The sequence below is a fragment of the Mesoplodon bidens genome, assembly GCF_964165515.1.
Source record: "Mesoplodon bidens genome assembly, chromosome: 7".
NCBI classification, from domain to species: Eukaryota; Metazoa; Chordata; class Mammalia; order Artiodactyla; family Ziphiidae; genus Mesoplodon; species Mesoplodon bidens.
Window position 1 is genome coordinate 40,568,138 of NC_138164.1, and position 21,514 is coordinate 40,589,651.

At 39.3% G+C, this 21,514-nt stretch overlaps 1 protein-coding gene and 1 pseudogene across 2 annotated transcripts in view; both read right to left on the reverse strand.

Annotated features, from left to right (window-relative positions):
* The window catches only part of LOC308620079 (uncharacterized protein), a gene marked incomplete at its 5' end in the record, with an annotated part of 92,727 nt that extends 92,067 nt beyond the window's left edge, over positions 1-660 (reverse strand). Inside the window, one exon of the mRNA XM_081239415.1 lies at positions 624-660. Within this exon, the coding sequence (XP_081095541.1) occupies positions 624-660 (37 nt within the window). The remainder of the gene's footprint in view (positions 1-623) is intronic.
* Positions 1-16,118, reverse strand: part of LOC308620769 (centrosomal protein of 78 kDa-like) — a 571,052-nt pseudogene extending 554,934 nt beyond the window's left edge. Inside the window, exons 1-4 of the transcript in view lie at positions 16,065-16,118; positions 15,548-15,951; positions 12,272-12,444; positions 12,110-12,181 (exon numbers count right to left, since the gene is read on the reverse strand). The product of the transcript in view is annotated as a centrosomal protein of 78 kDa-like (transcript). The remainder of the gene's footprint in view (positions 1-12,109; positions 12,182-12,271; positions 12,445-15,547; positions 15,952-16,064) is intronic.
* Positions 16,119-21,514: the final 5,396 nt, after the last annotated feature.

Below are 21,514 nucleotides of genomic sequence, written 5' to 3' on the forward strand. Positions count from 1 at the left end.
CACTGGCATTTTTCACAGAACTAGAACAAAAAATTTCACAATTTGTATGGAAGCACAAAAGACCCCGAATAGCCAAAGCAATCTTGAGAACGAAAAACGGAGCTGGAGGAATCAGGCTCCCTGACTTCAGACTATACTACAAAGCTACAGTAATCAAGACAGTATGGTACTGGCACAAAAACAGAAAGATAGCTAGGTTCATTTTTAAATGGAAGATATACTCTAGATATTTAAATGTTGGGCATCTCTTCCTTTCAAATCTCAGAAAGAAAGGTGTGCTTCAGTTTCCCTGCAGAAAGCTCTAGTATCTTACCCCCTTTTGAAAGAGGAACTAATCCTTCTTTCTCTATTCTTCTTTGTCTTCTTCCCTTCATCAGCAATGAGCCTCTTTATCATTTTTGTCAGCCCAAAGAATAATTTTTCTCTTTCCAGGCCATTCAAAAATTGTACACTACAAAGTAAACAGAAAGAGCTTTATTTATAAAAATAAAACAGCTATGGCATTAGTTCTTAAAGAGTATAAAACTTTGATCCCTCATTCCAACAAAAAGTCTTGTTAGCATTTAGGGTTCAATGAGAGGCAATAAACAAAAATGTTTTGGTGACTCATTTGACATCTTTACTAAAAGGTTTGAACTCATAATGGTGAATATCAGACATATTTGTGTTAGGCAATTAAAATTAAATTATATCTAGACGTATTTTAAATTACCATATTAACATTAACAAGTAATCTTAGAACTCATCTTGAAAGTAAAAGGTACTTTTATACTTTATAATGAAAAAATCAATAAAATGTGCCTTTATGAAGAGAAAATGTAATTATAATACCAATTAATGTTAACTGGTCACTTTTTATTGAAGTAGAGTTGACATACAATATTATGTTAGTTTCAAGTGTTCAACATAGTGATCCAACATCTAAATACATTTGAATTGGTCACCATGATAAGTCTAGTAACCATATATCACCATACAAAATTATTACAGTATTATTGACTATATTCCTTATGCAGTAGATTGCATCCCCAAGACATTTATTTTATAACTGGAAATTTGTACCACTTAATCCCCTTCACCTATTTCTCTCAGTCCCCATCCCCCTTCCCCTCTAGTAATCACCAGTTTGTTCTCTGTATCTACAAGTTTGTTTCTCTTTTGTTTTCTTTGTTTTCTTTTTTAGATTTCACATATAAGTGAAATCATACAGTATTTGTTCTTCTCTGTCTGACTTATTTCACTTAGCACACCTAGTACTCTAGGTCAATCCATGTTGTTGCAAGTGAAGATATTTCATTCTTTTTTAGGACTAAGTAATATTTCATTATATATGTGTGTATATACACACCACATCTTCTTTATCCATTCATCTATTTATGGACACTAGTTTCTTCCATATCTTGGCTAGTATAAGTAATGCTCCAATGAACAGAGGGGTGCATACATCCTTTCTTATTAGTGTCTTTGTTTTCTTTGGATAGATACTCAGAAGTTGAATTGTTGGATCATATGGTAATTCTATTTTTAACATTTAGGGGAACCTCTGTACTGTTTTCCATAGTGGCTGCACCAATTTACATTCCCACTAACAGTGCACAAGGGTTCCCTTTTGGATGATGGCCATTCTGACAGGTGTAAGGTGATATCTCACTGTGGTTTTGATTTGCATTTCCCAGATGATTAGTGATATTGAGCATCTTTTCATGTGTCTTTTGGTCATTTGTATGTATTCCCAAAGCAATGTAACCCCTATCAAAATACCAATGGTATTTTTCACAGAATTAGAACAAATAATCCTAAAATTTGTATAGAATCATCCAAACAAACAAAAAACCTCCAATAACCAAAGCTATATTGAGAAAGAAAAACAAAGCTGGTGGTATGACATGCACTGATCTCAGACTATACTACAAAGCTATAGTAATCAAAACAGTATGGTATTAGCATAACAACAGACACAGAGGTCAGTGGAATAGAGAGCCCAGAAATGAACCCACAGTTATGTGATCAATTAATCTACAACAAAGGAGGCAAGAACATACAATGAAATAAAGACAATAAATGGTGTTAGGAAAATTGGACAACTACCTGCAAAAGAGTGAAACTGAATTATTTCCTTATACCATATATAAAAATAAATTTAAAATGGATTAAAGACTCACATTTAAGACCTGAAACCATAAAACCCCTAGGAAAAATACATTGACATCGATCTTAGCAATATTTTTGGGGGGTCTATCTCCTCAGGCATGGCCAACAGAAGTAAAATTAAACAAGTGTCATTATATCAAACTGAAAAGCTTTTGCAGAGAGGAGAAAACCATCACAAAATGAAAAGGTAACTTACTGAATGAAAGATTTTTTCAAATGATATATCTGATAAGGAGTTAGTATCCAAATTATCTAAAGAAATCATACAATTTAATATCAAAAAAACCCAGATATTCCAATTTAAAAATGGGCAGAGAACCTGAACTGGTTACTTTTTAAAGTATTTGATACAGTACTTAGATGCATTCTTTTTTCATTAGCCTTGAATATCAATACTCTTAACATCTCCGTTTATAAATGAAGAAATTAAGGAATGGAGAGATAAATGACTTGTCTAAGGTACAAAGCTTATTACAAAAAAGATTATACTAAACCAGACCTCTGATTCAGATACCTATACTTTAATCATTAGGGCTTACTGCAGAAGATTAGAGACAGAATTTGACATTGAAAGCTTAGATTCCAGTTTTTAATGAGACTTCTTCACCATGCCTTTATGTCTAAGGGAAAAAATTCTGGTCTGTACTGCCATTAATGATAATACTGCTTTAGAGAAATGTTCTGGAGGGAAAGGATATTATTCAAATTTATTTTTAAAGTGTTTTTTTTGGTTTGACTTTGTTTCTTAATTTTCTCATGCTAGGATGGGAGGGCAAACAAAACCTAAACTAACAATACCAACTATACGTGTGTGTGTGTGTGAGAGTGTGCCTGTACTTATAAGTATGAAAATACAACTTACAAGAAAAGGCAAGGCCAGAATCTATAAGGCTAAGGATTTTGACTTTATCTTAGATGCAAGAGAAAGCAATTAAATGAAAAGATAGTTGTGTAGATACTAGGCTGTTCAAGTAGAGCAAAGGAGAAATGGTAGTGGCTAAGACGGTGGCAATGAAGATGAAGAGAAACATTATATATGTGATGAGAGAGAGAGAGATGAGATTCCAGAGGACCTAATGATGCAGTCTATGCAGAAAGTGAACAAAAGGAAGGAACTGAGGATCATTCCCAGGTTTTTGCATGGAGTTACTTTTTGTGTGAATCATGGCACCATTCACTGAGGAAGAAAAGATTTGCAGGATGGAAAAGTTTGGAAGAAGGAATCATTGAAGTTTCATTTTAGACATCTTAGTTGTAGAGACGTCAAGCAGTGTTCCTCATATTTCTCCAATGAAAAGAATCACCTGGGGATCTTATTGCACATATGGATTATCACCTTTTCTGCTAGAACTTCTGGTTTGGTAGTCTGAGTTGAACACAAAGTACTAGATTTTCTCACACTGCAGAAGGAAAAAAAACACACTGAAGGAGGTGGGAAAGAGCTAACCTAAGTAACTTTGGAAAACAGTATTTTAATATACTGTGATTAACCATGCACAATATATACTGAAAAGCTAAAGACAAAAAGAAATGTACACAAATATTGAACTTGTTAGTAAATTTATTTTTCACACGTGTACAGGTTAATGATTTTTAAATATTTTATGTGTATTCCAGAATTGAGCAAATGAATAGACTGCAAATAATGAGAATCAGGTTTCTAATTGTTAAAGAGTGACAAATAAGGAAAGGGTAAGGGAGGCTAGAATAAACCCTGTGCTGTTGGATTGGAATCAAGGTATCCATTTGAATTCATATATCAATTTGAAGTTATATATATATGTAGATAGACAGATGATAATGTGTGTGCGTGCACACGTGTGTGTATATACACACACACCCAGATAGATAATATGAAAATAGAGATACTTGTATATTTTTATGTATTCGTATATATATTTTTAGCTCTCTCTGCTGAAAACACAATGAGGTAGCTTGGATAGTGATAAATCCACCTCATACCAAGATTCTGGTTTCTGAATACCATTATTAATGCAAGGAACAAGAACTCCATGGAGAAATGACTGATTCAAGGCTGAGACAGAGGAAAGTAAAAGATGGGTCTGGAGCACTTTGTGGTGTCAGAAAGTAAGATATTACTCCAACAATTGTATGGCCATGTAGGAAAAATATAGGAGACAGCTGGAAGGAGTACCAGTGACCAAATATGGAACACTTTGAGAAACAAAACTATTAATGATAGTAATAAATTTTAACCCGTAGAATAAAATAATTATCCACAAGCTCACACTGATGTATGTATATATATGAACAAATAACCAGATAAATACATAAATGAAGGAGAAGAACAGCTCTTTCTTATACTCAAATTATAGTTAATAAATGTAGAGGGAATGATGGGAATAGAAAATGAACAATCATCAAACACCACAGTAATGGGTGGAGTCAAAAATTATTGATGGATGCTAAAATTAGTATGGGAAAATTAAACAAGAAGCAGAATATTTGAACAATCTCAAATAATTACAAAGGGAAAAATAGGGATTTTGCAGCTATCATTATAACTAAGTCATCAAAGTTAGCATCCCCAGTAGTGAGACATACAGATTTGTTTGTACCTCTAATATGTACTGAAAATGGCATAATATCTCTCCTGAAGTGTTCTTGTCAAGAAATACATATCCTCAGTCTAACCATGAGAAAATATCAAACAAACCCTATTTGAGAAAAATTCTACAAAATGACTGGCTAAGATTTTCCATTAGTTCAAGGTCATAACAGACAAAAAAAGACTGAGGAACTATCCTAGATTAGAGAAGAATGGGGAGATATGACAAGCAAATGCAATAAGGGATCCTAGATTTGAATCTGGACCACAAGACAATAGGCAATATTTGAATACGAGTCTATAAATCATTAGTAGCATTGTGACAATGTAAACTTTCTGCTTTCAATAATTATACTCTAGTAATAGAAAATGTTAACATTTGGGGAAGCTGAGTAAAGGGTATATGGGAACTCATACTGCTATGTTTGAAGTTTTTTGATAAATAAGATTTGATAGCACAGGTTTTTTTTTTTTTTTTTTTGCGGTACGCGGGCCTCTCAGGCCTCTCCCGTTGCAGAGCACAGGCTCCGGATGCACAGGCTCAGCGACCATGGCTCACGGGCCCAGCCGCTCCGCAGCATGTGGGATCTTCCCGGACCAGGGCATGAACCCATGTCCCCTGCATCGGCAGGCGGACTCTCAACCACTGCGCCACCAGGGAAGCCCGATAACACAGTTTTATAAAAACTTAGTTTGGACATTTCTGAACCTCTTTTTTGTTTCCTTATGGAAGAAAGTTGCTTGTTTAGGGATAATACTAAATCAATGGGGGTAAGATTTACACAGGACCAACCCTAACATTCATAGTGTGTGGCACAGGAAACAACTTTGAATGGCCATTTCAAGGAACAATATACTTAAGTGTATACAATGAGTAAAATGGATGAACTACACAAATTAATGAGTTGAAAAACCATAGAATCATAGAATTTTCTCACTGTAAAGGCTCTTACTTTCATAACTTTTCAGTTCCTATGGGTAAATACCAAAGAGCAGGATTACTAGATCACTGTATGGTAAAAGTACGTTTATTTTGTAAGAAACTGCCAAGTATCCCGCTAGCCACAAATGAGAATTCCAATTGTTCTGCATCATCACCAACTTCGGTATTTCAGTTTGGGGATTTTAGCCATTTAAATAGGTGTGTAGTGGTATCTCATTATCGTTCTAATTCAAAATTCACTGATGACATGGAATGTGTAGCATCTTTTCATATGCTTATTTGCCATGTGCCTATTTTCTTTGTTTAACCATAGTAGTTTTGTTTTGTTTTTTTTAACCAAGGCCTGCTAACTCTTGTCCTCCTATGTCTATTTATGTTGTCTTTTTTCTTTCTTTCTTTTTTTGAACTTTTGATCATTTAGTCTTTTTCCTGGTTATGTCCAATTATTTTTTATACTAAAATTGGGCTTAACTTATTTTAGGAAACTATAAAGATACCTCCACATTCTGGATGTTGTTATCTTTCTCTTGAAAAGATTTACTTTGGCCCATGGCAGACAGTTACTATAGGGACTGGTAAACTTAGTCCATTCTCCGTTTGAGCTCATTCAAAGCCGTTTTTCAGTCTGTGTGAAGGTTGGTCTATTCCTGTCTTGTCCTTCCTCTACGGGTGTTGCCCTTTGGGATTACCATGTGAAAGTTTGGATTCTCCCTATTCCCAACTACCCTTGTATTTGTTAGGCTTTAAATGTAATGGTTCCCCCAGCCCCGTGAGACTAAGGATACGTGTAGCTTGTCATTCCATTAGTTGTTGCTTTTAGCTTGAGCTCTTGCCGTTTGGCTTCTGTGGTTAGAGTCTTTTGAACTCCTTGGCTTTTCAGCTCCTAGGCTGTATGAGTTGAATCAGCAAATGCCCCAAGGACAAAAGCTGCACCAAATGTCAAGCTTGCATCTGTGTTTCCCTTCTCTCCAGAACTTGGCCCACATGTCTTGGTGTCTCTCAAACATTCGGATGCTGGTGAACAGAGGTTTTCTTACTTTATCCAAGTTTTCTAAAATTTCTTTAGACTTCCCCTGATCTTATGTTATTATTGAACTACCATCTCAATTACCCCTAGGAAGAAAATTGACAATTTTATGTTTTATTTTTTTATTTTCTATATTACCTCAGTTTCTGTAGAGACCTTTTACCTCACTGTTCGGTCTAGTTCCTGTGTTAGCAGTAAGATGGAGATAAGCTGGAGGCTAAGAATACTGGGGGGAAATCACTGATGAATCATATGTCTCATTCTTTTTGTTTTTCCTCTCCTTATTTATTACTCTGGCAGCCTACACCTGCCTTTCTTCATTTGACCCAGTTGCCCAAATAAGAAACCCACTCTGGTAAAGACCTGACTTTACTCTCATAAATGTCTGCATGTTAGGATTAGCTAGATGATGAACACCATGCCAGAGTTCTTTGTGTGAGACTTTTGCAGACTTTTGTTAGCCCTTTAGTTTGCCTCTTGCAAACGCTGCTCAGATTGTTGAGGTTTTCTAAGATTCTGTAGGTCAAACCTCTCTACCTGCATACCAGATGAGCCCTTCTCTCTTTCCTGACTTCACTTGTGGGAGGTTAGCCCTCGGTTCTTCTTTTTCCCCATCCAATCATAATTGTTCATGAATTCCAAAAGGCCCTCAAAGTATCTGTCGTCCCTTTCTCTCTTCTTTTTATCAACACTGCTAAATATTAACCATATATCTGCATACCTCTTTCTTACTTACAGTGGAATATTGGAAGGCTCGATCATTAAGTGTGAGCCCCACCAAACTAGGACTCATACAACACTCTCCTCCAGGCCAAAACTTTTGATATCCACTGGGTTTTTTTAATACTATCTTATATGTAGCTAAATTTGTAAGGATTTAGTTAATGCCTGAGTTATGTGACAATAAGAAATCAGTCAAATTAGCACTACAGAAGTGCAGCTTAGACCTAGGGACCAGAACCAAGGACCACAAAAACCTGTTAACCAATAAGTTTCACTTGTACTTCATGTTTAACAACTGCTGAGGGTGAATGGGAAGTGAGGGAAAAAGAGTTTATCACAGAAACTTGCACTAAAATGAAGAGGAAAATGACCCAGTTCCTGGTTCAAGTCACTGTAATCTGCTTCAATAAAGAATAACAGCACACAAGGAAAACAAACACTATATGATAGGAACAATGGATAATTAATTACCAGATCAGGGAGGACAGATTACACTTGCTATGGGATTTCATTAAAGAAGGATTCCAAAAAGTACTGGCTTCTTCTGAGAAGACTTCTCAGAACAGGTAGCATTTAAACTGAGTCTTGAACAAGTATATAGAGGGTAGGGAACAGGCCTTCCGGGCAGGGAACAGGCACAGTGTCAGGAATGGCACAAAGGGCTTATGGAATAGGGGACAAAAAAAAAAAAAAAAGCTGAACACAGGAGTGCTACGTGTTGGGGAATATGGGGGAAGGCTGGCTGAGGTTGGTTAAATGAAACATAATTAGACGGAAGAGAAAGTAGGTGCAAAGACACATGGAAGACTGTAGAAAGCCCCTGAAGATGGAGGTCAGCATAATAATATGAAGAACTCAGTGGTACTTTGACACTGTATGAATGTTTAGGTTTAAAAAAATCAGGAAAACACAATAAAAGAATAAACTACTGATATAATGATATGTAACCAGAGGCCAGATACCAAAGAATACACACTGTGTGTTTCCACGTATGTCATATATGGTGATAGAGGTCAGCTTACGTGTTGCCCTGGGAGAGTATGGAACAGAAAGAAGTAACAGAGAACCGTGTAGGGTGTTAGAAATATTTTATAATATCTTGATCTGGTGTTGGATACATGGGTGCATAGAGGTGTAAAAATTCAGTTATTAGCAATGCAGTTAACCTACTAGAGTTTTTTTAATATATGCGTACATTAAAAAAAAGACTCTAGTAGGTTAATTAGGCTGTCAGTTGTATGAAGTAAATTTTGATCAAGGAATAGCCAAGGTAGTAATGCAGTAATAAGTTATAAATGTACTCACTGTGCTCTAGAATGTCACAATTGGAATACAAGAAATATGTGTAAGAAAAAAGACAAATATTCAACTTTGATGGTTGGATGAGCTGAATAAGTTAGATCACTCTACTTTCAATTTAAGAACTTGGCCAGTGTTTGGATACCTTTGAACAAAGAAAAAAAAGAAATACAATTTTTATTATGCATATGCTATGTATCAATCCCTGACTTCTATTTTGACGCATATAAACATGGGAAATATTGCACCTTGTAACGGAGACAATGAAGATGAGTGAGGTAGCTGGTTTTGACACTAGAGGCTGAGAAAACCATCAGCTCATAATTGTAAGAAGTCTGAAGTCGGAGGAAAAGAATCAAGAGGAAATAGTGGTAAGTGCCAGGAGCTTCTGGAAACTACATCACAGATGAAGACTCCAGGATTGTTGAGCTTTCTAAGAGTCCCAATAACTCAGATAAAAACAGAGGGCTTAAAACTGAATCCTGGGGATATATGTATGCATATAGCTGATTCACTTTGTTACACAGCAGAAACTAACACAACACTGTAAAGCAATTATACTCCAATAAAGATGTAAAAAAAAAAACAAAAAAAACACTGACGCCTGCAAAGTAACAGTTGTTAGGACAAACAGTAAAGAATTATAAGAAAAATAATCACATGCCTGTCCCAACAGAGAAATAGCCTAAGCTCCATCTCACCATTTCTCCGATTGGCCTTTCACAAAATACAGTCCCATCAGCTGAATATAGGTTTGTCAAGTAACTGTGAGTAAGACTGAATTAAACAAAAATAAATCAATTCCTTCCTCCAAAACTTTTCAGAGTATGTAATGAAACAAAGTGAAACTTGAATTTCATGTCGGGATGTAGAGTACAGTTCTTCCCAAATGCTTCTGTCCTGTAACTACATTAACATCATCTAAAACCAGTGTTCTGCAGGACAGAGATTGTGAAACGCTGCTCTCATCATGTAAGATATCAAGTGTTTCTGAAAATCCATTCTTCCTTCTGCCCTTTCTCCTGTTGTCCCTGTCACCTGGAATGTCTGTCCTAAGCTCCACCTGCCAAAACCCTACCCATTTTTAGGATCCAAGAGATAATAAAAGGCTTACATTACTGAAAGGCAGAGAAAGAAATCCCTTCCTAGGGATCTACATTTCCTTCCTAGGGAAAAGAAAAATTGTAAAGTATACCACGGTGACCTTAAGTCTATGAATGTAACTATGTTGTGTTACTTGGAGTTCTGTAAAAGTCAATGTGCTACAATATACATGGATATGAATGTTTGATCTCTTACAAGTAGAACTTGCTGATAACTTTCATCATGAGCGAGGTTAATGATTAAGGGAGCCATTGTATTTGGCTCAGCCCTTATAACTAGGGAATATTAAAATTGGAAAGGTCCCTAGATATTAGCAAATCTATCCACCTCATATTCTAAGTAAGGAAACTGAGACCTTCATAGATTGGATACTTATATTAACAAAGGAAAAGGATATAAGATAGGCAGACCTACCTTTTAGATTAAGAATTTTGAGATTTTTATAGACTACTAGGACATTATGTCCACTGATATTGAGACAATGTGTTTCTTAGTCATCATTTCCTATTGCACTGACCAAGCGAGGTGGCAGTCAGTAGTTGTACAAAGGGAAAAAGAAAACTTTAGAAACTCCCAATTTATATACACAGGGAAATTCATCATTCATGTTATTTAAGCTAACTGGATGCAGTTTATCAGCTACATTGAGGAATGGTGAAGTGAAGTGTCTTTACAATTTACATGTTAGTTTGTGTCATGACCTCCCTGGTGTTCAAGTGAGTTAACGGTTAGCACTCAACTAGGCACTTAAGAGTCCATTATAAATCTGGACTAAACATTTATTTGTGGCATCTTTATTCTTCTTTGGTGCCCTTAGGCAGAATTAGCCCTCTTATGTTTTGATAAATTCAAGTATTAAACAGGGCTAAGGTTTCACAAGTTCTTTGGCCTAAACATGGGGGTAAGGGAGACCAATGAGCTGGAGTACTTCTAGATTGAAGAATGGTCAGATTGAGGAAGAAGAGTCTTATGCCAGAGGTGAAAGAAGACTGATTATAATTACCTATTTTTAAAAATTCCAACCCTTTTCAATGTTCTAAAGTGATCAGGAAGTACATGGGTATGCTAGGAAGTAAGGGAGTCAAGCAAGAATATTCTCTAAGAGTTTGTGGATGGCAATGAAGAGGAAAGGAAGATAGAGACAATCCTGGAAAAGGTTTTGGTTGGCCATAATAATGAAGTCAGAAGGAGAAGAAGAAGAAGAAAAAGAAGAATGACACATGCAATGGGAAAGAGAAAGCAAGAATAGAGAAGCAAAAGGGAGAGTAGAAAAATGAGACAAATTTGGAGAAGGAAATGAGGAAGAAAACTGGGTGAAAGAAGGAAGCACTGATGGTAGACCACCTGACACTCAAGCATTAACACGATGCACATTTAAGATGTGTCATCAATGGCCATGGTCATTACCCTCAAATAGTTTACAGTATGTGTTTCAGAGACATTTATAAATTGAAAATGCCATTAAAATAAGTGCCAGGGTATAAGTATTCATGGAATTGTATGGGAGAATAAAAAGTCCCCCGTCAAAGAGCCTTCTGAGACATCGGGAAAAAAGGAAAAACCTAAAAAGCATAAGACTCTTCCTATTTTCATTTCCAATGATACATCCCAATCTTGATGATCAATCAGCGATTTAAATATCAACTATAAACACAGTATTTTATGAGCTGCTATGCAGTGTACTAGAGCAATAGAACAGAGAGGACCTCAAACCCTCTGTTCCCTCAAATTGAAAGGCAGTCTTCCTGACCTCTCCAGACCACTACTGGACACAGGGAACACACACTAATGTTTCAGGACCCCAACCAGCAGTCACCTGCTTAGTGATTACTTCCATGACACACCCTCACTAACACCACTGACTTTCCTGCTCCTACGGGACATGACATAAATTTCCTATTTTAACACATACCACAGTGCAGTATGATTGCAGGTAGATGTTCTAACAACTTAAAAGAGAATGATGACTTTTTTGCTCTTTACATCTTGTTATTTCCCTACTCATAATATTTCTTGAAGAGAAACCATAAAAATATAAACAAACACAAAAAACAGAAAATATACAAAACGTGTGCTTTGCACCTTAACACAAACTTAAGTAAAATGAGTTCTGACAGTATCCGGCATGACAAACTTCCATGGTACAAATGAGAATGGACCAAGGTTTGAGCAGGTACAGGAGACAATCCAGGCATGAACACCACCAAGGAAAGGTAGACAGGAAGTAACATGGTGTGTAGGAAATCACGAGACCAGTCTGATGGGAAGAGACTGAAACAAGACTGAAACTCACTTTCTAAACCTCCATCTCCAATTGGACAATTCACAAGACACAGGTGCACCAAAGTGGCCAAATATTCAATCCCTTTAATGGGGAGGAACAGTTTAAAATTTTATTGCTTTAGTTTGCCCAAAAGTAACTATCAAATGTTGGCAGGACACAATGAAGGCTTACCTTTGTTAACATAGTTAAGTCTCTCTCTCTCACAACTAGCCCACTTGGCTCCACGTTCCTTAGCGCATCCGATGCACTTACACAGCATTGATGGGCTTTACACAGCTGGAAGGTCACATCTTTATTTCTTATTGCAGGAACACAACATCTGGAAACGTTATTTCTATCGGAAGCTACAGCAAAATTATTGTAAAATGAGTCATTTAAACCATACATTTTATCACCTTTAAAAAGCATCTGCTCTGTGCTAAGGATTAGAAATGACTCCTGTCCTTAAAGCCTCATTAAGGAGGAAGATCTATAAACTCAAAATTTCAATCACATGAGATAAAGAACCATAACCTTTAAGCACAGAAGTGCCTATGGAGGCCAAAAGTTATATCTAAGTGACGGCTTCATGATAACCCTGAAGTACAGTCTAGAAAGATGAGGCTATGCAGAGTTGGAGTAGGAGGTGCATTAACTGCACAGGGAGCACCTGTGCAAAGACACTCAAGCCTGACACCTGCTGGGCACTGTAAATACTGCAGGTGGGGATGACTAAAGACCAGGGGTCCAAGTGTGAGAAGAGACAGAAATAAAAATAGAGATGTTGGCCCAAGCAAGCCTGGGAGAGAGCACGGCTTGTATCGCACAGGTGATGAGGCCTGGGGCTACCACTGGCTGAGTAAGGGTGCCTCCGCTGATTAGAAAAAGGCGCCCCGCTGCTGAAGGACCAATTAGATAAAGGGAGTGATCACAAAAAGCTCCCCTTCCTCAAGGCCAAAGAGCCCCAGGAGGCTTGGCAAAGCACAGTTCAGACTACAGGCCTCTGTGCAGAGCACACGCTGGGCGGCTAGTATGCACTAACTCTGTGTGGGCAAGCCATTAGCAGCATTATTTTAGGCATATCTTGTCGTGTTAGAAGATCACTCAACCCGAGTAGGCAGATGAACTTAGAGGAACTGAGACCAGGGGCCGTGAAACCACCCAGGAGTTTCTGCCATAGCCTGGGCAAAATGTAATATGGATGAAGAAGGAAATTTAGGAGGAGGCCAAAATTTACAAGATAGACCCACTGGATGCAAGACATAAAGAAAGTTCAGTGAAGGAACTCTGAAGAGAATGGGCTCTACAATAAATTTTTCTTACATTCAATGTCAAATATCAGGCAAAATTAAGTAAAGTGGCCTTTAAGGTCCCTTCCAGCTCTAACTTCTTTTGATTTCTAACTTATTACTCTGGTTAAGTAAAGTCCCTTCAGAGGTACAGAACAGTTCTTACACCTGAATGGGACGCAAAGAATAATCTGACTTCTCTTCACCAGGGGAGGAGTTGAACTATCCTTGCAGAAGAGATAACAGATGGTGTGAACCCCAGATCCTAGAAAAGGGCCAGGCACACGATAAGTATTCAGCTTTTCAAAATCAAATGAACAATCATTTCCTGTCCTAGATCTTTACACCCTTCCTCTGCTGGCTACCTTCTCACAGCTTATAAACATCCTCAAATATACCCACTTAAAAATCTCTCAGACCTATGATTCTTTGGATCTTCTTGTGGATAACCTAAGTCTCTACCACGCCTTCAAACACCTCTCCTCCCCAAAAGCCCAGATCTGAACCTTGGGCCCAGACCTGTCTACCAGGCCCCTCTAAAGCACTGAAGATGAACTAAAATCCTCTCCCCACCCCCAATACCTTCCTACGGTGCTCTGTATCTCTCAAAAAGATGCAGCTGTAAACTGTCACCCACGCTTGCTGCCCTCCCTTTTCTAACTGGTCACCAGGCCCCACCCATTCTCTCTCAGATCTGCAAAATCCAGTCCAACCTTTTATAACTTAAGTGGGAACCTTAGATTACAATTCACCCTGCACCCAATCAAGTGCCTTGCACATGGAGGTCCGGGTAAGTCTCTAAACCAGAAGTCCATCTCACTGTTCTTTAGGGTTTCCCACAGCCTTCAGGATAAACATCTAAACTTCTGACAGGACAAACAAGGCCCCGTTCTGTTGGGCCCCACTAGGTTTCCAGTATCAACTCTCATTTCTTTCCCAAACCCTGAGTTCCAGTCCTATACCTTAGTTTTGCCATATTTTCTTATATTTCTCAAACTTTGACACACACTGCTCCCTCCTGCCACCCCAGTAGCTTCTACATATCCTTAGAAAGGATGGCACCTCCTCCAAGAAGCCTACCCTGAACTTTCCCTTCCAAGATTCTGTGCTCTGCAAAGGGGAATGGTGGTGGGGGGGATACATTAGGACTTTGGCATTAACATAGACACACGACTCTATATCAAATAGATCATCAACAAGGACCTACTGCACAGCACAGGGAACTCTACTCCATAGCCTGGAACAAACTGTACGGGAAAAGAATCTGAAAAGGAATGGATACACATGTATAACGGAATCACTTTACTGTACACCTGAAACTAACACAATATTGTACATCAACTATCCTCCAATATAAAATAAAAATTAAATTAAAGAAAAAAGAGATTCTGTGCTCTATAGCACCAGAACTCACTTCTTCTAGAGCACTGACTACTGTGCTTGTGTTTACTTGCTGCCCAGTAGAAGGGAAGATTACCTAGGGCAGAAGCATCCTCTCCAGCAGCCCTTGGTTCTGACAACTCATTCAAGTGCCAGGCTACTTTACACACATAACCTGCTTAATTCATTCTAAGAACCCACAGAAAGAGTGGTTATTAATGACATTTTACAAGTGTGGGGATTGTAGTGCAAAAGAAACCTGCCCAGGCCACAGACAGCATAAGCCCTGGAATTCAAACCCTAGGCTGCCTTCACACCAGTGCTCTTTCCACTATATGATACGACTACTGAAAAACAGATTTTTTCTTTCCTGAGCCCTGTTTTAATGGAAAGGAAATGAAGCTGGGATATATCCATTTCCTAATCGCTTTGGTGTGTACCAGGCAAAGTCATTCAACAGACCAGGTAACATCTGTGCAACAATTAACGATGCTCCAAACTGTGCTAAGTGTTCTACTTTGTAGAGTCTAGAAGCATTAACACAGTGCATCCTTGTAACCGCCAGAGAGACTGGGTCCTGTTAAGCCCACGCTACAGATGAGAACACTGAGACCTTGAAGCCTTAAGGCACTCGGCCGGGGCCACCGAGCCGGCAGGAGTCCTAGGCCACACGCCCTGTCTAGTGCACGCACACCCGGTCACTGGGCACTGGTTCTAGTGCCCACCCTCCACCTTGCACCATTTAAAACCCCGCTTCTCAGTGCCCACACGAGGGGCCCTGGAAGCGGGAAGTACAAACCTGTCTCGACACGCCGTGGCTGGAAGAAGCTCTGGATACAGATCAGGGGCAGCGGGTGCTCAGGAGCGGCGCCCAGTGCACCCCGCGGAGGCGGTCGGCCTTAAGTCCAACAGGCCCTCCTGTAGGGAAGCGCGCACGGAGGGCAGAGGCACCGAGTCCTGCAGCGCGCACAGGTCCTCAGAGCGCGGAAAGATATCGGCCACGCCGTCCCGGCGCAGCTTCACCAAGGGATCATGGCCCGAGCGCGGCCTCGGGGACGCTGGCTGCGGACATGATGCCCACACCCGCCTGGGGGCCCCGGCTCGCCTCCCGGCCCCTCGGGCGCCCACCGCCCGGCGGCTGCGGCCCCGCAGCGTGCGCAGGACCGGCGTCGCAGCCAGAAGACATAGGGCCACGGGCCCCAGCTACGCCAACCCCCCCATGCCGCGCTCCGGAGACCCCGCACGGCCTGGTGTTGGTGCACGCACCTACGCCCTCCACGCCGCGGGGCTGCCGTTTATAAGTCAGCGGGCGGGACTGTGGGGGCGGGGCTCGAGGACGTCAGCACGCTCGCCGTGCGTCGCATCCGCATGCAGCCCTGTCTCCCATGGTGACGCGGCCTGAAGAGTAGGGGCTTGAGCTCTGAGACTAAGGCAGCGCGAAACGTTGGAGGTGTGGAGACTTTGGGGCTTCCAAAAAGCGTTTGCTGACTCATCCAAACAAAAGTGAGACCTGGTTGTATCAACGCATTTGAAAAGTAAACTCCCGTAAGTGTCTGTGCTCCCCCCGCCCAGGAGAGAGCGTGTATTCCGTGAGGGACACACGAAAGGCTGAGTGAACGTCTGCCTGTGGTCCCTTACCTGGTGCACGGGTGTGTGAATTTATGCGGAGAGCTCTTAATTTCCGTAGTTTCTGCTAACTTGACACGGTAGTTGGCAAATGGTGACGTGTTCCATGCATTCAGGACATGATCGTGGTTACTAATAATCACTTTGTTTTGTACTGACAACTCCACAGAGAATTTACTACTGAATATCCACTTTACAGAAGAGAAATTGAGGCGTAGGAAGTGAAGTGGCCGAGTAAGAGTAAGGACTCAGACAACTGGTGTTAGTAAATGAACCCTGCAAGGAGGCCGTTAGCCTGCGGTGGCTCTAGTGATGCGGCCGCCTACGTAAAGCAACCGAAATCTAAGCCTGTCAACGCCTCAGGGTGACGCACAGCGCTGAGGACAACTAGTCAGAAACCACCAACTAGGCTTTAAAGCGATAGCAAGTCAGTCATTTCCTTGCTTTGCTTCTGCCCTTTGAAACTAAAAATCTCTGCAGCTCCTGTGGCTGGAGTGCTCCTCACCACTTCCGCTTTGGCGGTGCCTGAATTGAATCTATTTTTGCTCACGTAAAGTCTTCTTTTAAACATGCCTCAGTTTGTCTTTTAACATTGGCCGTAGAAGTTGGATTTGTGTCCAGTTTCTAGAACAGTGGTCGTCCTCTGGTCAGGCCTTAGGCGTTATGCATACAACGTTCCTCTTCTACCACCACCTTCTGGATGCCTCCACCCACTACCAGCTCCCGCGTATCAGATCCCCTAGATGTGGTCAGCAATGGCTTTCACATGCAGCGTGCTCACATTATAACATTGCAGACACTCCTCCGTCCTCCAGCCAGCGTGTGAAGTGCAACATTACCATTCCTGTTGAAGAGCCTGCTGTGACCACTTTCCCAAACACAGCCACTCCCCAGCTGACCCTGGGTGACCACTCTTCTGAACTTGGTCTCCATCACTGCATGGATGTCTTTCTATTTAGGCTACATTTTTAAGTATTCTTAAACCTCATATAGTATTCTACTATGTTTTCTCTTCTTACTTGCTTTTTTTAGTGTTATCTTTGCTAGGTTCATCCATGCTGACACGTAAAGATCTGTCTAGTTCATGTAGTTTCCTCACTATGTAGGATTCCCATGTAGGGAAATGCAATAATTTATATGTGCATTTTCCTGTTGATGGACATTTAAATTGTTTCCAATTTTCAGTATGATTTCTGTTGTAAAAAATTTTGTATACTTTTTAAAGGATACTTTACATTTACAGTTATTACAAAATATTGGCTATATTCCCTGTGTTGTACAATACATCTTTGAGCCTATCGTACACCCAGTAGTTTACATCTCTCACTTCCCCACCCCGTATTGCCCCCTCCTCCCCCTCCGCACTGGCAACCATTAGTTTGTTCTCTATATCTGTGACTCCCCTTCTTTTTTGTTATATTCGGTAGATTGCTGTATTTTTTAGATTCCATATATAGGTGATATCCTACAGTGTTTGTTTTTGTTTGACTTATTTCACTTACCACAATGCCCTCCAAGTCCATCTATGTTGCCGCAAATGGCAACATTTCTTTCTTTTTTAAGGCTGAGTAGTATGCCATTGGTTATATGTACCACATCTTCTTCATCCATTCATCACTTGATGACACTTAGGTTGCTTCCATATCTTGGTAATTGTAAATACTGATGCTCCGAACATTGGGGTGCATGTATCTTTTCAAATACATGTTTTTGAAAACACATGTTTTTGTTCTTTTTGGATTTATACCCAGCACTGGAGTTGCGAGGTCATATGGTAGTTCTATTTTTAGTTTTTGAGAACCCTCCATACTGTTGTCCACAGTGGCTGCACCAGTTGACATTCCTACCAACGGTGTACCAGGGTTCCGTTTTCTCTAAAAATGGTAGATTTGCTTCCTAGGGTTAATTGAGATGATAGTTGAATAATAACATAAGATCAGGCGAAGTCTAAAGAAATGTTAGAGAAGCTGGATAGAGTAGGAGAACTTCTGTTCGCTGGCGTCTGAGTGTTAGAGAGACACCAAGACATGTGGGCCAAGTTCTGGAGAGAAGGGAAAAACAGACGCAAGCTTGACATTTGGTGCAGCCTTTCTCCTTGGGGCATTTGCTGATTGAAATGTTACAGCCTAGGAGCTGAAAAGCCAAAGAGTTCAAAGGACTCTAACGACAGAAGCCAAACGGCAAGAACCGTTTTCCATTGATAAACAGCATTTTAACTATGTAGAAGCAGAAAATGAAAAGAAAGAACTTTGCATTACATTTAATAGAAGTTTAGGGAGATCTTTGTGGTATATTAGTGAACTTATTTGTGGAAATTTAGCCATGTACATTGTGTTGGAGAGGCACCAAGGGTTCAAGATTTCTCACAATTTGAGGACACAGTTGCCTTAAATGTAGGCATGGTGGCATCCATTTACATAACAATGATTTGGAGGATGTTGTGTTAGTCAGCTCTTGCTGTGATAATGCTTTGGAACAAATCACCCCAAACTCAGTTACATAAACAAGAATTTATTTTTCTTGGACCTATGGGCTAGCTGCAGTGGCTCTCTTTTAGACCTCTAGATGGCTAGTTTTGCTCCGTGTTTTGGGTCAGTTTGAGGTCTGTCACACGCCTCTTCGTCTGGAGCCCAACTGTGAGGCCGCAGCTCCCAGGCCCTGTCTTCTCTAAAAGTTCACTGAAACATAGGTGAGCCCAACCGCACAAGCCCATTTAAGGCCTCTTCTGCTCATTTAAGGCCATCATGTCTGCTCATACTTCAGTGACCAAAACATGTCACAGGTCTAAGCTGTATTTAGAATATGTGTATTTGTTTAAAGTTGGGTGCTCTCACAGAAGAATATTGCATTTTGGACAGTGTTAGCTTAGCATTTCCATCGGCATTTGCAAACGTGATAAACGTCGTGTGCACTTTTTCACCTTTGAGAACTTTTTGAAATTGTGGGACAATTTCTATGGGGAAAGAGGAAGGTAAGTTTTAGAACTCAACTCTAGTTATGGCAGTGTTGGGAGAAGAATTAATGAGATAACGTCAATACAAATGAAAGATTTGGGATTCACATATTCATAATTAACATTAGCATTCTTCAGAACATTCCTGGAGAATTGTGATGCTTGCTTTACGTGATTTCTATCATAAATCATTATAATCTGACCAAGCCACTTCAGTAAAACATACATCATACAGTACATCGCATTTTAGTTTTTCCTACCACTGCACAACTTATCATCAGGCACGAAAGGCTACATATGGTATGGTTCCATTTCTACGAAATGTCCAGCAGTGGCACATCCATACACACGGCAAATATTATACATTAGTGGTTGCCAGGGGTTTGGAACAGAGGGAAATAGGGAATGAGTCCTTAAAATGGGTGTAGGTTTCCTCTTGGGGGGATGAAAATGTTTTGCAGCTGGACAGCGGTGATAGTTGCACAACATTGTGACAGTACTAAATTCCACTGAATTGTAAAATGATCAAAATGGTGAATTTTGTGTTCTGTTCATTTTACTACACTAAAAAGGAGAAAGAATTAGGGAAAGACTTAGAGTTTGGGAAAGTAAGGTGAACTGGTCAAGAAAAAGACAGCTCTACTGTTCAGTTTTCTCTCAGCTCTCCCAGTGCATTAATCCTCAGCAAAAAGTAGCCTGAACTTGTAGATGATAGTCATTCAACAGAGTCCAGGGAAAAGTAAATAAAATAAAAGCCAACTCTTCTTCTTTAGCACATCTATGAAAGGTTAACTTCCTGCTCAGCCACATGGACATTCATGAAGACGTTTCACTTTAGGTGTCCTCTACTTCAGTACTTTACTCACAGCGCATTCACACATGTAGGCAACAGCATTCCTTAATTTGATGGACTCTGCAGTGCTGGTTGTGATCAGTCTCATGAAAAGAAAGGGAAGGAGGAAAAAGCCTCCACATTGACTTGGTGGTCTTGACAAAATGGATGCAGAAGACAGCTTGAGTGTCAAACTGGAAACTTTTATTTTCCTTTTCCTTTGCTTTTTATCTTTCCTATCAGGTCTTCTGCCCACTTCCCACCCCCTTCTTTCAAATGGGAGAGACACTAATTAGCTGCTTTTTTGTGTTTGTGCTAAAACAACTATTGTTTTGGGTTTCTTGTTGTTCAGTGAACGTTATTGCTTTTACTGCCAAATGAGCTTTGGTGGTCGATGTAGGGGGTCTCTTGGGAACTTAACTTTTTCCAGTTTAAGTGGAAAAGCTTTTTTGTTTGAATGGGCTTTTACTGGGTGCTTCAAGGTTTGGTCTTGGCTCTTTGATGGGGGACTGGATAGCACTGTGTTTCCTTTGAGGCTCCGATAAACAAAGGATCCAATGTCCTCCTGGGCACTTTGTGTTGATTTTGCTGTGTGTCCTCTCTAATAGCCAGATGCAGATTCCAGGAAAATGACATATAAATGAATAGAAGTAATCTAATATTTTTAGAATTTGCTTTGGCCATACTCCTGGTCTTATTCTACTTGTAGCAGAGCATTAGTTATGTATATATTAAGTATAATATACCAATATTAAATATTATATTGATATATAAATGTAATATACTAATATTTATATTAATGTATAACAGTTATGTATTATATTAATATATATTTTTGCCTAGCATATATTATATACAAAATATATGAGTAATGAAATGTATTTATATGGTTAATATGTTCATAATATTAATATGATATATCCTGTAATATTGATTATAAAACAATTATATCATAATATATAAATTATAAATATATATATATATATTATAAATATATAATTATTATTATCTGATATAATACACTATAGTTAATATATTCTATATAACACAATACATAATGTATTAGTATAAGACAATTATATTATGTAATATAAATATAATACATCTATGAAACTATATATATTTTAATTATACATTACACATACAAGTATGTATAGCTATTTATAATTTTATTTACATAGGAATCTGTTCATCATAACAATTGATGTAAAAATATGCAGTATTTTCAATCAAATAGGCCTTAACCTCACTACCTACACATAACTACTTTTACAGTCGTGAACCCTGTCTAACTCATGCTTCCATATCTCTCAACCTGCTTTTCTACACATGCACATAGACACACATTTATACAC